The 14,534-nt window shown below is 46.7% G+C and overlaps 1 protein-coding gene across 1 annotated transcript in view; it reads left to right on the plus strand.

Annotated features, from left to right (window-relative positions):
- Positions 1-1,037: 1,037 nt before the first annotated feature.
- LOC112468213 (titin-like) overlaps positions 1,038-14,534 on the plus strand; it is a gene marked incomplete at its 3' end in the record, with an annotated part of 35,068 nt that continues 21,571 nt past the window's right edge. Inside the window, exons 1-2 of the mRNA XM_025037301.1 lie at positions 1,038-1,123; positions 10,979-11,079. Coding sequence (XP_024893069.1) covers positions 11,016-11,079 — 64 coding nt within the window. The remainder of the gene's footprint in view (positions 1,124-10,978; positions 11,080-14,534) is intronic.

Here is a 14,534-nt window from a genome sequence, read left to right on the forward strand (position 1 = left end):
AAAAAGAGAGAGGCGGAGCGCGAGGATGAGAATCCCTGCGGCGCGTTCGGCGGGAATTTTCCGTCGGCGCGGCAACGACGGTTGGCGGCCCTGTCGCCTCGCGGGGCAAGGCTCCACGGGCGACGGCTGCTCAGTTAGGGATCTCGGTTGCATCGTGTCGGTTCGCAGGCCTACGCGCGATCGCAAGCGTACGAGGGAGAGTCAAAGCGCGCTCACACCCGCCGCGCTCCCTCTCTCTCTCTTCCTCTGTCTCTGTCTAGTCTCTCTTTTTCTCTCACACACTCTCTCTCTCTCTCTTTCTTTCTCCCTGCACCCTGCGCCGCCCATCGGCTCGGCTCATCGGCTGTCGCGCTGCGCCGAGGTGACTAGGGAGAGTCTCGTCGGAGCGGAGTTTTCGGCGGTCGCGGACGATCGGAGGGTCACGTTTCGCCTCCGCGCATCGACCGTGCACAGTGCACACGCACACAGTGGCGCAACCAGGAGACCCGGAGCAACCCGGACTCGAGGGAAGGAACGAACACGACCGGAAGTAGGAAACCCGTCGTACGGCGGACGTGCGCTTTTATACCTCCCTCCTACCATCGTGCTCTCCCTGTCTCTCCCCCATCGTGCTCGCTCGTTCTCTCTCCCTTTCTCTCCGTCTCTCTCTCTCTTTCCCTCTCTCTCCCTCGCGCTCTCGCGCGTTCTCTCCTCTGTCCCGCGTCGGTTCTCTCGTCGACGGCCGTCGGGTCGCGCCGCGCTGTGCCGCACCGCGTCGTTGTCGTGCCGTGGTGTCGTGTCGCGCTCCAAGAGAGAGCCGAGAAGAGCCCGTCGCTATACGCGAGCCGCGCCTCCTGGACGCGCCTCGCGGCCGTCGAGAAACGGCCGTGTCGCCTCCCGCCCGGTGACAGTGACATGTGCTGCGTTGCTCCAGTGCTGTGCCCCGCTGTCGTCGCCGTGGCCGTATACCGGAGCAGCCTTCTGCCCGCTCGCTGCGCCGACTGTGACCGTGACTGCTGCCGTGCTGCTGCCGTTAACGCCGTGCTGCTGCCGTCGCCGCCGCCGCCTCGCCGGAGCCGCCGTTGCCCGTCGCCGTTGCCGTTGCGACGCGCCTCGTCGACGATGCCTCCGCCCGCGAGATGCTGTGAGTGATTCGAAACACGCATTTAGTAGCATACGATTCCTCCGAGCACCAAGAACGAGTATATCCCAGGACGAACGGCGACGACGTCCCTCCGCCGCGCGACTCGGAGCCGACGGCCGCCGAGCGCGCGGCTCCGCTCGGAGCCCTCGCCGATCGTCCTCTCGCGTCTACAAATCCTCAAAGAAGTCGAGGCCCTCAACGGGGAATCTCCGTTCAGCCCGCGCTTTTCCCCGCCTTTTTAATTCTCTTCCTTGCTCCGGATTATTTGTGGTCGAGATCCGCGCGCTCGACTTCTCTCTTCCCCTTTCCCCCCTCGTTCCCCCCCGTCGCGAGATATACGCTCGCGGTGCGTGGAATAATAATTTCTCCGCCGCGCTTCTGGTACGCGGAACGCGCGTCGCGTACCGCTCGGCTTCCTCCTCGCCCGTTAATCCCCGATCCGCTGATCGGCGGATCCGAGGTCCGTGGCGCGGAACGCGAGAGCGCGGTGGAACAACGCGAGGCGCGAGGGACGTTTTCGTTCTTTTCTTTTTCCGCGCGTTTTCCGCGGGAACGAAGTTCCACCCGAGTCCACACACCCGAGGAAATCGCGCTCTTTATCTATCGATTCCCGCGGGGCGTACGTGACCGTCGACGACGCGGTCCTGCTCGCGGCCCGACGGTCGGCGCCTCGTCGCGGCAAAAACGCGAGCGCGACCGCGAAAAGTCCCGTTCCCCGTGTGCATGGAGGTTCCCAAGAGCGATTCGTCGAATCTCTCTCTCGCCCCCCCGACATTTCAGATTTTCAGGCGCGAAGAAGCGATACCCGCCGCCGGAGATATCGATTTTGGAAAAGCCCCCCGTCTCTCGTGCCCGTCGCTTCCCGGCAACCAGCGAGCCGGTCGTGACCGCCGAAAGAACGGCTTTGCCGAAGCGTCTAAAAATTTAGCCAGATATACGGATCTGGAAATAATCTTGTCGCACCGTCTCAGAATAATTACAGTAGGTCGCTGAAGTATGATGATAATGCTGTAAAAAATTTTGACGTTTTATTAGCAATCAATTCTACATTATTTTAATGGCGCAACAAAATTATTTCCAGATCTGTATCCAGCTAAATTTTTAGATACTTGCACGATCGTATCTCTCTCTCTTTCTCTCTCTCTCTCTCTCTCTTTCTCCGTACGCCATACGTCTCCTCGAAATCTCGTCGAACCGCGCGACGCGTGCCTCGGCCACGAGATGCCTGAATCGCGCCTAGAGCCGACGGGCGGAATTTTCGGCGCGTCGCCGCCGCCGCCGCCGCCGAGTCGTGGAGCACGTAAGTGTGTCGCGTAACAGTTGCCCGCGGAAGAAAACGCGGCGATCCGGGGCGAGCAGGCCGTTCCGAGACGATTGATCGTACACTAAGTGCGCAACGCGAGAGGAATCGCTCGGTAAAATCCATAATTTCTCTTTATTTCGAGAAAGAAGATGAAAACCGGTGATACGACTTGACGAGTTCCTCGCGGTTCCGAGAAAAAGACGCGAAAGAGAGAAAGAGAGACAGAGAGAGAGAGAAAGACAGCGACGTTATCATCTCACGAGATAACGTCGGGACGATCGCGAGGGACTGAAAGCCCGGCGGCGTAGGACAGCTTTAGGTCCTCTATTGATTCGTTTCTACCCTACTGACTCATTTACCACAATTTCGCCCAAACAAACACGAATCCCTCTCTCCTCCCCCCTCCCGCGACAGTACTTCCCCCCGCGACGTACGCGGAGCGCATTATTGTACTTCAAATGGCTCTTTTTCCGCGCGCGGCGGGGCCTCTCGGTCCTGGGCGACGACGAACGGTCCCTGTGCGCGAGCGACGCTAATGAAGGGACACCAGCAGCGGCGAGTTTTCGTCGGCGAAAGTGGAGTAAAGCTTTTCGATGGCGTTACTGCGCAGTAGGACGAGCCTGACCCCCCGAGTCGACGCTAACATGGTGGTTCTCTCCTCGCTCCGTCGTGAACCGCCTGCACGCCGCCGGCCGCCGCCGCCGCCGCCGGCTTTTCCGCCGCCTCGGGCCTTCCCAATCGGCATCTCGCGCGCGTTCCAGTCGCGGTCTCTCCCCCGGGCTTATCGATACCGACACCCGTGATTGTAATCGGTATATATGTATACGCGAACCGAGAAACCATTGCAACGCCATTTAGCCACCGCGAAACTGTCTCGTAACTCGGATATCGGTCGGAACGATACGCCGCGCCGGCTCGCTCATTGTCCGCGTTAATTAGATCGTTTCCAAGGTAAAAACTTCAACCTGGCCGCGCGCGCGCGCGCGCGCCGATCGGGAAACGTGAACAATGAGGTAAACATCGTGATCGAACTGAGCCTGCTGTGCTTCTCCCCGTACCCCGAGGAGTTCGAAACCAGTTGGACTAATCTCGCTTCATCGAATTTTTATAAGGCGAGTCGATAACTCGGTTATCAGGGAGTTCGGTGAGTCTCTCAACTTCTTCCCGGAAGATTCTCCTTAATTATTTTATTAAGGTAACGCTGTTTCCGCGGCTCGTTTACGTTTTTTTTTTTTTTTTTTTCGTAAATCACACGTGTTGATTGCGTTACTCCGTCTTATCGTAATTCCTAATCCGCGGGATGTGTTTGACTATACCGCCGAAACTGTATAAGCGCGAAATCGTCAAAGTGCGGGTGTATCTCGCGCGTCTCCTCACAAGTTACCAATCTTCCGCGACACTTTTCGAAAAATAAAATCGATATTCGGCGCTCCATATTTTTATATCATATCTCACCGTGTCGCGTGACGCGGTTTTATCCACTCATAGTTCATCCCAGCTTGCAACTTAGGCCTGGGAATTATAATTCGCGAGTCATAATTGAGCGTTATCTGGACCATTTGCAGGGAGAGACGTATACGCGTGTGTCGTCGTAAACCGCTACGTGGAGCCTACTACGCTCCGCGCGCGATATATCGTAAAGGGTTAAAAAGCGAATCAGGACGCACGCGATGCGCGCTCGCTCGCTCCGTGAGTCCACGTATACTCGTCAACACGTTTTACACGTTATATGCGCGACGTGTGCGAGGGACGGTAAACCAATCTTGCCGGCCGAGCATGGCTTCTCAAAGCCGTCTCGTTGGAAAAAGGAAAGAAAAAAGTAGGTTCCGCACGCCGGCGTCGAATTCAGCTCGAAATCTTTTTCGCTTCCACGACGCGCGCTAAAATTATTGCCCCTGCGTTCGAGTTCTTAATTGCGGCAAATAACATTCGCCTCATTTTGAAAAATGAAACAGGGAAAAAGAGGATTTATTGAAATAGGCTTCGACGTGGAGTCTAGGCGTTTTATAATAGCACTTTTCATGATTCTGTAAAAGAAAATATATTTTATGCGCGGCACGGCAAAAATAATTATGTTACGCGAAAAAGCGATACGCGCCTCGTATTAACATCGACGTGACTGTTGAATTTAATCCTATGCCAACTCGAATATGGCTCTCGCGTCGCGATTTCGCGATACGGAATCAGATGGCTGCATTTGGAATTATTACATTCGTATGCCGAACAGAAAAGAAGAAGTATTACAATCATCCTAGCAATTTGTTACAAATAAAATATGAAGCTGCGGAGTTTGGAAGATATGTAGATACATCGAGATAACGAAATGAATTAATGCGGAATTCGCGCGCAAGAATAAGTCCCTACATGCATTACGTTCGAAAAAGGTGCAAAAGGAGTGTCGGTTTATGAAGTTTCGATCTTCCCGCAAAACCCCTCCTCCAGATAAGTCCGATGGTCGATTTAACAAAACGTTATATAAATCGTCAATCGTGGGAGAAACCGCGCGCGATATCGATTTTAGCGAGCTTTTCGAAAGCGTTTCGCGTGCGTTGCGCGAAGATCTAAGCGCGCGATATACGCGATCCGTGACGTCATACATCGGAATGACGTGCGGGATTGAAGTGCGAGAGCGAGCTCGCTCGTTCGCGTTGCCGGCGCGATGGGACTCTCTGTTAGGCGTCGACATGATGGAGAGGCCGGCGGCGATGCCGACGACGTCGACGTCGACGTCGCGCCGTTGCAAGTAGGTCAACTGGACTCGTGCGCGCGGCCGAGGCGATGTTTGCGACCGCGAGACCGTTTCGCTGTTAGCGCAGCTAACAGAGAGACGATTTCGCCTTGGTGCATAGAGCGCCGCGCCGCCGCGTTTCACCGGTCCGATTTGACGACCCGCGTGTTCTACGACAGGTTGAGGATCAAACTCTCCGATTACGTAACGTTCCTGCCTTACCCTCTGTTAAATATATTAAAGGATTAAATTTAAATTGTTATCTTGAATTAGATAACATTTTGTTATTTTTAACTATCATGTGCGCCGTAATTTGTTGTTTTAACTACATTTAGTTAAATTAACGACATACTGAGTAGGAGCAGTGACGATCTATAGGAATGATTAAAAATGACTCAAATTGAGTATAATTTGACACTACGGATTTAACGTGTGTGTATCTTTTTGGCCATTAGAACGCGATCGAAACAAAGGTGCAACCGAGAGGCACAGAAGAACGCGAATGAAGTACGAATGATTCTCATATTCGAGAATTTGTTTAATCTATTAAAAGCCGAGCGCCAAGTTTGCATCAATCGAGATGTTTTTAATCACTGTTAAATATTAAAGGATGGAATCTAAGCCAATACCTTGAGTTAGATTATCGATAACATTCCGTTATCTTTAAGTTACCATGTTTGCCGAAATTTATTATTTTAACACAGAATAGTATTATTTTAACTCCGTTGGTTTAGTTAAATTAACGATATATTAAGTAGGAGTAGTGGCGACTTGTAAGAATGGTTCAAAATAACTCAAATTGAGTGTATAACTTGACACTGCGAATTTAACGGTGTACACCTTTTTGATTATTGGAGCAAGCGAAACAAAGGTAATATAGACGAGAGACACTGAAGAACGCGAATGAAGTACGAACGAGCCATATTCGAGAATATTTTTAATCTGTTAAAATCCCTATCTGCCAAGTTTGCATCGAGATGATTTGATTCACCGTAAATATTAAAGAATGAAATTTAAACCAATACCTTGGATAACATTTAATTATTGTCAATTAATACCGTTTTTAGAAGTGAATGTGTGTCGAAATTTATTATTTTAACAAAGCAGTATTATTTTAACTCCATTGCTTTAATTAGATTAACGATATATTAAGTAGAAATATATAGGAATGGTTAAAAATTACTCAAATTGAGTATAACTTGATACTACGAATTTAACAGTGTTGTTTACTATGAGATTTCCTGATTTTTAATAGCAACGTTAATTTCATAATTCTACAATGTCCTGTTATTTCTCGAATACATATATATATATGTATATTTATCAACGTTGCTCGACGAGCTTGTAGACGTAAATGGTGACTTTTGAATAACAGATGCGGCAATTATTCGTTACGTAGGCGTAATTTGCGGCGCTATTGTCGCCTGCTGTGGTTAGTTTTTGTATAAAACGGACACCGTGCGTTTCCTTAACGCACATTATCCCGGACGGAGTAATATTTCTCACCACGTTACTTAGCAACGTCTTTGGCAAGAGACGTTTTCCATCGTTGGGAACAATGGTGTTGGGTCAAGGTGGCGTCAGATTTGGCGAGCCGTTTTGAGAAATAGCTCGTTTATTTATATATATGGGATAATGACAATTGTCCGATTCGCGATGGATGATTAAGGAGCGCGACGTACACGCGTAATTGGACATATCAACAAGTACGAGCGCCACAACATAGAGCAAGCAGTATTAATTATGCACGCTTGGATTACGTTTACATTGCCATGGAAATACCGTCGATCGATGGCTCGTAGCCGGAGGGGGCGCGGCGCCGAGAGAGCATAGTTAGGAAGAATCGGGAAAACCCATAAGGAAGGCGCAAGAAAGTTATGGCTCTTTCAAACTTCCCTAAATAGGGTTTCAGTTTTGCCGAGATTTATTACGTCCTTCGGGCCGCGCATCTACAAGTAGGACCGACCCGGGTAAAAAGAAAATATGGATTTTCGCAGACTCGGCGAATAAAAGATCGTGGGAGTAATTAGCGTGCTTAAATCGCGAAATTAATTTATCAATTTCCTAGCCCTCGTTAGGCAAAAATTGCCAATAATCCGGCCGACGATTCGCGGCGAGCTTTCCGACGCTCTTGATTTGAAGGAGATCGTGATGAATGAGAGAAAAGGAGTTGGAGGAGGCTGTACGAATATGGGAATCATCGAGAATCACTTATCGCGATTAAAACGATAAAGCGCGTTATTCAATTTAATTCATTTATCGTGGAATTATTGTAGCGCGTTAATAATAAATTAATCTCGTATTAATATACATATTGCTAGGCGAAATTATACTGTTTATAATGTCTGTGCATAATATAGAGAATTAGCGTGCATGTGTGTATTATTAAATTTCTGATTAATGATTTATCTCCCGTTACTTTATGTGCCGATATGTCCTCTCAAAACGGCAGCTTAAACACGCCGCGGCACGAAAGAATTAATTGCACTTTGTGTTTTAGTGCCGTAATCGAGAGACTATACGCATGCAATTCGACAACATTGTTATCGTCGGAGATAGCGGACTACGGGCCCGGAATAATCTGCGAAGTGCGAGCCAGTTGATAATTCAACATTATTAAATGTCGTGATAATTTTATCACGGCGGATTATCAATATTTCCTCAGCAGCTTCTTTTTCCTCGAATAATAATCGATGGAGTCTTCGCGCGCGGTCCGCGTCCGGGGATCAAGCTTTTTCAAGTTTAGTACAAACTCGACGAGCTTTACTTTGTTAGGTATTCGTTAGAGGCTGAAATGGCATAATCTCGACTTTAATCATCGATGCTATATAAATATGCATTCGGGATTATAAATATGAAAAATGTATCGCGAGCCGGTTGATTATATACGATGATCATTATAAATATTTTTATGTCTCTCGCGTGTACTCATTGCTGTTTTAATAATTCAAGAACGTGTCTCGCGATAATCATAGTCGATAATAAACTAATATAATTTTTTTTATCGAAGAATCTACTGATGCGAATCCTGATAAAGTGAATCTTGACAACTTGTCGATGTCATAATGACATTTAATCATGGACATGTTCGATAATTAAAGAATCCACGAATAAGACATTAAATTAATACGGAATACCGCGGGTATTCTGAAAAGAATCGCTATAGCCGTGGAAACTCGCTTCTCGTTATTGTTTTTATTCGCGAAACAAAACAAAAACCGTCGGCCGGTATTGGATTTTCCGAATGTAAAAGGAAAGGAGAGGCGAAAAAAAAGGATAAAAGCCCGCGCGATACTGCGCGGGCTTTTCCATCATGAAATGTCGCGTTTCCGCATTCCTCATTCCGCATAACGGCGAGCGCCGAGGGAGGAGACGAAGAAGTTAGGAAATGGTTGAATTTATCAAATATTCGGATGTTGAGTCAAATTGACGACGCGCGATGAAAAATGTTTTGATGACGGATTTCCTATAAGCTCTTAAGTGATTCCGGTGAACTTTAACTTTCTGTGTGGAACATAACACGGATGAAACAAAATTAAAAGGAAATTAATAAGAGGATAAAGTTCAACTCATTAATAAAATTTAATGAATTTAGTTGTTATTTGTCTATAACAGTAACTATAATTAAGAGTTGATTATCATGAAATTATATACTCGCCCCTGTACGGAGGATATACACGCGTAATAATTCTCTAGTTAAAATTATAGCAAATTGTAAAGTGCATTAACTATCTTAGATCTAATTTCATCGTGCGCGCACGCGCGCGCGTGTTTAACTACAACAAAGTAATATTTATAGATCCAAAAGATATATTTATAGATCCAAAAGATATCAATAGTAAGCTAGAAGGTATCGACGCTGCTATCTCTCTATCCTCGCTTCAAGTATTATTAATCCTCACAACTGCTTTTGCTGAATACGCCAACTTTTTTCGGCGCCTATAAAAAGTATCGATTTTTATTTATGTACAATGACATTAAGAGCGCAGTACAACATCCCGAAGATATCGCTTGATTATACAGAGACGGGACAACAAAGTGACATCCGAGAGAAATCGCTATTCGCCATCCTCGCACACGATATCCTTCGCCAGCCTCGTGCGGCCAAGGACACGTCGCGCGGCCGTCCTTGTCGCGTTACGCCGATCTCCTATATGCACTCGAAATTGACGTCACCGGTGCCTCCGGATCGTTTAGTTATTTCCATGCCGTACCTCTGCGGACGGCTCTCGCGGTCCGGCGGCGGCGGCGCACCGGAATTTCCACTTTTTCACCTGTTGAAAATTCCAACCGATTCCCATGGGGCTCGGTTGGAGGCGGTGTGCCCCGCCTTTCGCGCGCGCAGTGTGGCATCCAAGTTCTATTTCTAGGTTCTCCCTGACGACGACGACGACGACGACGATAACGACGAGCGTCAGGCCGACGTGGCGAGCCGCGCCGCGTCGCGACGCCGTGTTTCCCGAGTTTCCGGCGCCAGCGTCGATGTGCGTTACGCTCGATATTTTAAGTTCCACCCAGGACAGCGGGGCGCTCTCCCCACAACCGATCTCTTCTCCTCCCTTTGCCCTCTCCCCCCTCCTCCTCCTCCTCCCTTTCTATCATCGTTTCCGTTCTGCCTGTTTTTCCCTTCTTCGGCGTTGCTCCATCTCCCACTTAAATGTTATCGCTTAATCCTAGAAGTCCACGTGCGGTCTCTCCGATAGACCTTATTATGTTATGTCTCTTTCACCCTGCGGCCTCCTTATTTCGCCAGGATTATCGGAGCGAGTGAGACAATATCGTCCGCTTGCCATCATTAAAATTCCTTTTATCGCGACCCTTAAGTAACGCATTCTCGCGTTTTCCTATTTTTCTTCTCAAGTTACGTAACGCGATGTCCGAGAAGCTGCTTTAAAAGTCTTAGTCGAGGCTTTTAAACTTGTAAAAGTTGCACGAAGAGAAGACTTTACGGTAGTAATTATTACTTGATAAAATGCCTAAAGGATATTTTAATAAGATGTTTAATATTTAGTTTATTTCTTTGGATAAGACGGTTGATAACGAACGCGAGAAGAATGTCGTATGGCATTTTTTTTCTTTTCCCTCTTGTTATATCGTATTTTAAGGACAAAATATTTGCACTAAAACTTGTAAGAAGAATTCTATTTTATTCCATTCTATTGTTGTTGCTTGAAAAGATTCTCTTCTGGCCGATGCGTTGCCTCGGAGGTCGACACCGGCTCGGTCCTCGGCGAAGGCAAACACCTTTCTCCCTGTTCTCTTCTTTCTTCTTTCTTCTCACTTTCTCTCTTTCCCTCCACCTTCTTTCTCCTCGATTCTCGCGGCTCGCCGAATCTCGACCCTCGCGCTCATGCGAGTATCCGAGCTTCCGCGTGACTAGCTGAGCGACCGCCTCGCCTCGGGGCCACGATTTCTTTAAGCGATTAAAATGCGAATTTTGCCAAACACACTCGATTCATAATCGCCATGGGGTCAGTCGAGATACTCGTATCACTTTTCGTCTCGCGTTCTTATTTACGCGGCTTATTAATGAACGAAATAGGAAAGTATAAATAACATATTGCCTTTGCGTAACCTCCAGAAGCGCAGACGAGAGAAAATATGGTATTAAATGGAGAGAATTGGAGATTTCAAACATACCTTGAGCTCAATTTTTCTTTCTTTTCTCTCCTCGCTTTCCGAAAGTTATGTAAAAGTGCCACTTGTCGGCTCAGTTGTTTTTACTCCACGGTCTTTCGATTGTTCTTACTCGTCGTTATAAACGATACTTAGTTTTTCCACGACGTTGTTAACTTACACGGATTTTGTTCTGTTATTTTTTCAGAACTAAATGATGGTGCTAAGGGATTCAACGGGCAAGCATGAGGGAAAGAACACCCTCTGCCGACGACACCCCGAAAAGGGCCCCACCGGCACCCAGCAGAGGTGAGTCCCCTCAATAAAGATTCTAATGTTCCAATCTAATTTTACAGAGTAATGCAGCAATAAACAACAGCTGATGTATAGAAATGGGATAAATGTAATTTACGACGACATATTAATGGTTATATTTAAATCGCGAAAAACCTGCTTTCCGCGAGAGCTCTAACTCGCTTGTCATCAGCTTAAGAATCGCGCCGAGTCAACAACGTTCAGATAATGATGAGTTCTTTCGTATACGCGGAGTGTCATATCTCCACCGCCTCGTATTTCATCGATGCAAGTTGCCGATACCGAAGTGTGTTTCTGTAGATCTTCTTCTTGAATATTCCTAGAGGCTGGGCCCGATCACGAGGATCTTTAACGCCGCGAGTTAAATTAATACATATGGAGGGGTAAAAACCACAGTGGTGTAAGTCAAATTTTTAAAAATATTTTATCGTGTGCGCATAGATGCAATTTATATATTGTACAGATTGCATCTATGCACACAAGAAACAATTTTTAAAAATTTGACTTACACCACTATGACTTTTACTCCTCCATACATATATACACAATAGACACAGCGAAACCTTGCGCGTTTACCCTTATGTTAATTATCGATCGGGGAAAATTTAGTTTGCATAAGATTCGCAATGCAACCGTCGACCCCCATGCACACGACTATAAACGCGAACATGACTGCCGGATTACGATGGCGTAACGCGCAACGATTGTTTTCAAGGCTCCGACGAGGCAGCTACGATACTTACGTTTACATTTGCATCTGCGAGGCAGACGTACCTATGTCCGAGATAACTAGTCCTCCTCTTCTGCGAAGTTTCAGAGATGAATGAATGACGTTCAATTATATCAAAGTTGTGCGCGAAATAACGTAGATCCGTGGGCGTTCTTTAAACAAATTTCATTTAAAAGAAAACCAAACAAGTACACAGGCAAATTACAAATCATACGAACTTGCGACACTGAACGATTTTCTTTTTTATCGCAGTACGCGTATTCGCCGAGTCACGCTATTTTCTCGAGTCCGCGCGCTTGGGAATTGCAGAGCTCGACTTGTTCGTCCTTTACAAGCCACAGAAACTTGTTTCCTTAATCAAAACGATGTAAGGTACGCTAAAACCCGTTAATTTCAGCCTCATTATCCTCATTATTACCTAATCACCTTCGTCGCGGCATAAGTAAACGGCGCGGCCGTGGGGCGGTCGTCGCGTGCGTGTACGCAACACGGACGTATGTATATCGCGCGCGTATATCCTCGATACGTCGCGCGATCGAGGCGCGCGCGCGCGCGCAACTGTGCGCCGCGCTCGTCGCTCGTTGTTGCGCAACGCGCTACCGCGGTGTCCGTCACATCCAACGGATCTGCGGCCGGTTATGTATACAAAACACACGCGGGATTTTGAAAGTAGTCGCGCTGGTCGTGATCGTAATCGCCGCAAGTAGTTGGCGGCTGCGGCGTCGACGCCGCGGCTAACTAATATACAATAATTATCGGACTTGCTCGCGCGCGCGTCGCCGCGCCGGCGAATCCCGCCTGATAAACGCCTCGAGCGATAGCCGCACCGACCCGCTCCGATCCTCTCGATTAAGATACGCAGAATCCGGTGAAACGCCGTCCGGAGCGAGTCCCAACTCCACGGAGCGAGTGATTTGTGAGGCCCAACCTCGGATACGAAATGTTATTTCAAAACAAAAATTTCTTATGAATCGAGGACGTTACGTGTTGCTTCCGCGTTCGAATTCTTTCGGCTCCTCTCAGGATCTCTTTCCGGATTACTTATCGTTGGAATACCACCCCTATCCGAGAACTAGGAACCGTCCCAATATAGGGGGGAAATGTCGCCTCTGAAGAGGGAGATATTTTCCACGGAATTTTTCCAAGGGCAGCGTTTTCCCCGGAGGGGAAAAAAATTCCGCGGAAAATTTTCTTGGAATTATTTCTGGAAATTACTCCCTGAAATTATTCCCGGATGAAGAAAATTTCTCGGGAAATTATGTCTGATGTAATTTTCCGAGGAAAGTACTCTACGAGAAGATGGAGAAATTTTTATACCGACGGGAATGCAAATAAAGAGAGAAACGAGAAAAGACACATCCTTTAACTGGATACGTGAGGAATAATTTATTGATAAAGTATTTCCTTTTTTTATACTTATTATCATATATGATACGTTTTTGCATTGGTTTTTGTTAGCTCTTTCGTTATTCAGGCTAATGGTATAATTACAGATCACTGTCTCTGCTTAATATTAAGTGAATAACTTATGTTATTACTTCGCGAATTACCCGCACATGTATGTGAAGCAACGGCAAAAATTAATTATTCACTTTAGAGATTAAAATACGATGGAGAGATAAACTGCTCTGAGATAATCATGTTACTTTCCCTAGAAAATAAACGAGGTGATATTGTTCGTTATTGAAAATGTAACTCTTTTTTTTTTACGCGGCGATTTTGCGGCATTACATCGAACGGCTCCCGAAGATTTCCGGAATTCCCTGGAATTGCACATTCCTGACGGGCTCGGCTCTTTCGCAATTCTAACGATGATAAAGTCCCAACGGGTCTATATACTTCGCGTCGCGCAGAACCGTATAAAACGCGAAAGGGAGGGGAAAGCTCAGAAGAGAGAGACGAACGAGAAATAAATCGATATCGCGTGAAATGGGGGTGGAGGTATATATATCGGCATCGTTAATAGCCCGCGATAGGCAAACCATTAATTACCATTGTTGTCAATGCCTTTCGCAAAACGAACCGGATGGTCGAAGGGATTGTCGCGGGTATTGCTAAGCCGGCCGGTTTTTACCACCTCGGGGCTGTTGTCAGGGGCTGCGGTGTATGTCTGCGCGTGTACACACACACAGGCGTGTATGTGTGTATGTGTGTGATATACATGTACATCCGTCTGTCTCTCTCGCCCTTTCGGAGCGCACGCTACTCGTACAACCGTAACCCCTTTCGACGTGGCAGAGGGACGGTTATCGATTCTCGCAGCCTCCCTTCTCCCCGACTTCCGGATAAAAAAGTGTCGGCAGAGACATAACCGAGGAGAGCCTCTTTCTCTCTTTCTGATTTTCTTGCGGTGAATAATATCTGTTAATATCTCCATTTCTGATATTTTTGATTTTTTTTCTAAACGATAAATATATTTTTTTCGATTACTGTCTGAAGGATTCAATGCAAAGAATTGAAATGTAATCCGTGATTTGTAGAATTTATTCTAAACTTGCGAGTTGTTGATTTATTGTTGAATTAAATCCTTCTTGTGTGATTTGTAAATTATATTTTTTAACTTTTATGAAAAGTAATAAAATATTCTGGTATATTAGGCAACATTAATGACATTATGAAACAACTAAAAACAGAGATTTTAATATTTATTTATTTCTGAAAACAGAACGTAAAGAGCTAAGATGTATGCTGTTCATTTATTATTATTTACAGTTATATT

This window comes from Temnothorax curvispinosus, unplaced genomic scaffold, assembly GCF_003070985.1.
Source record: "Temnothorax curvispinosus isolate PA1 unplaced genomic scaffold, ASM307098v1 QBEX01018231.1, whole genome shotgun sequence".
NCBI lineage: Eukaryota > Metazoa > Arthropoda > Insecta > Hymenoptera > Formicidae > Temnothorax > Temnothorax curvispinosus.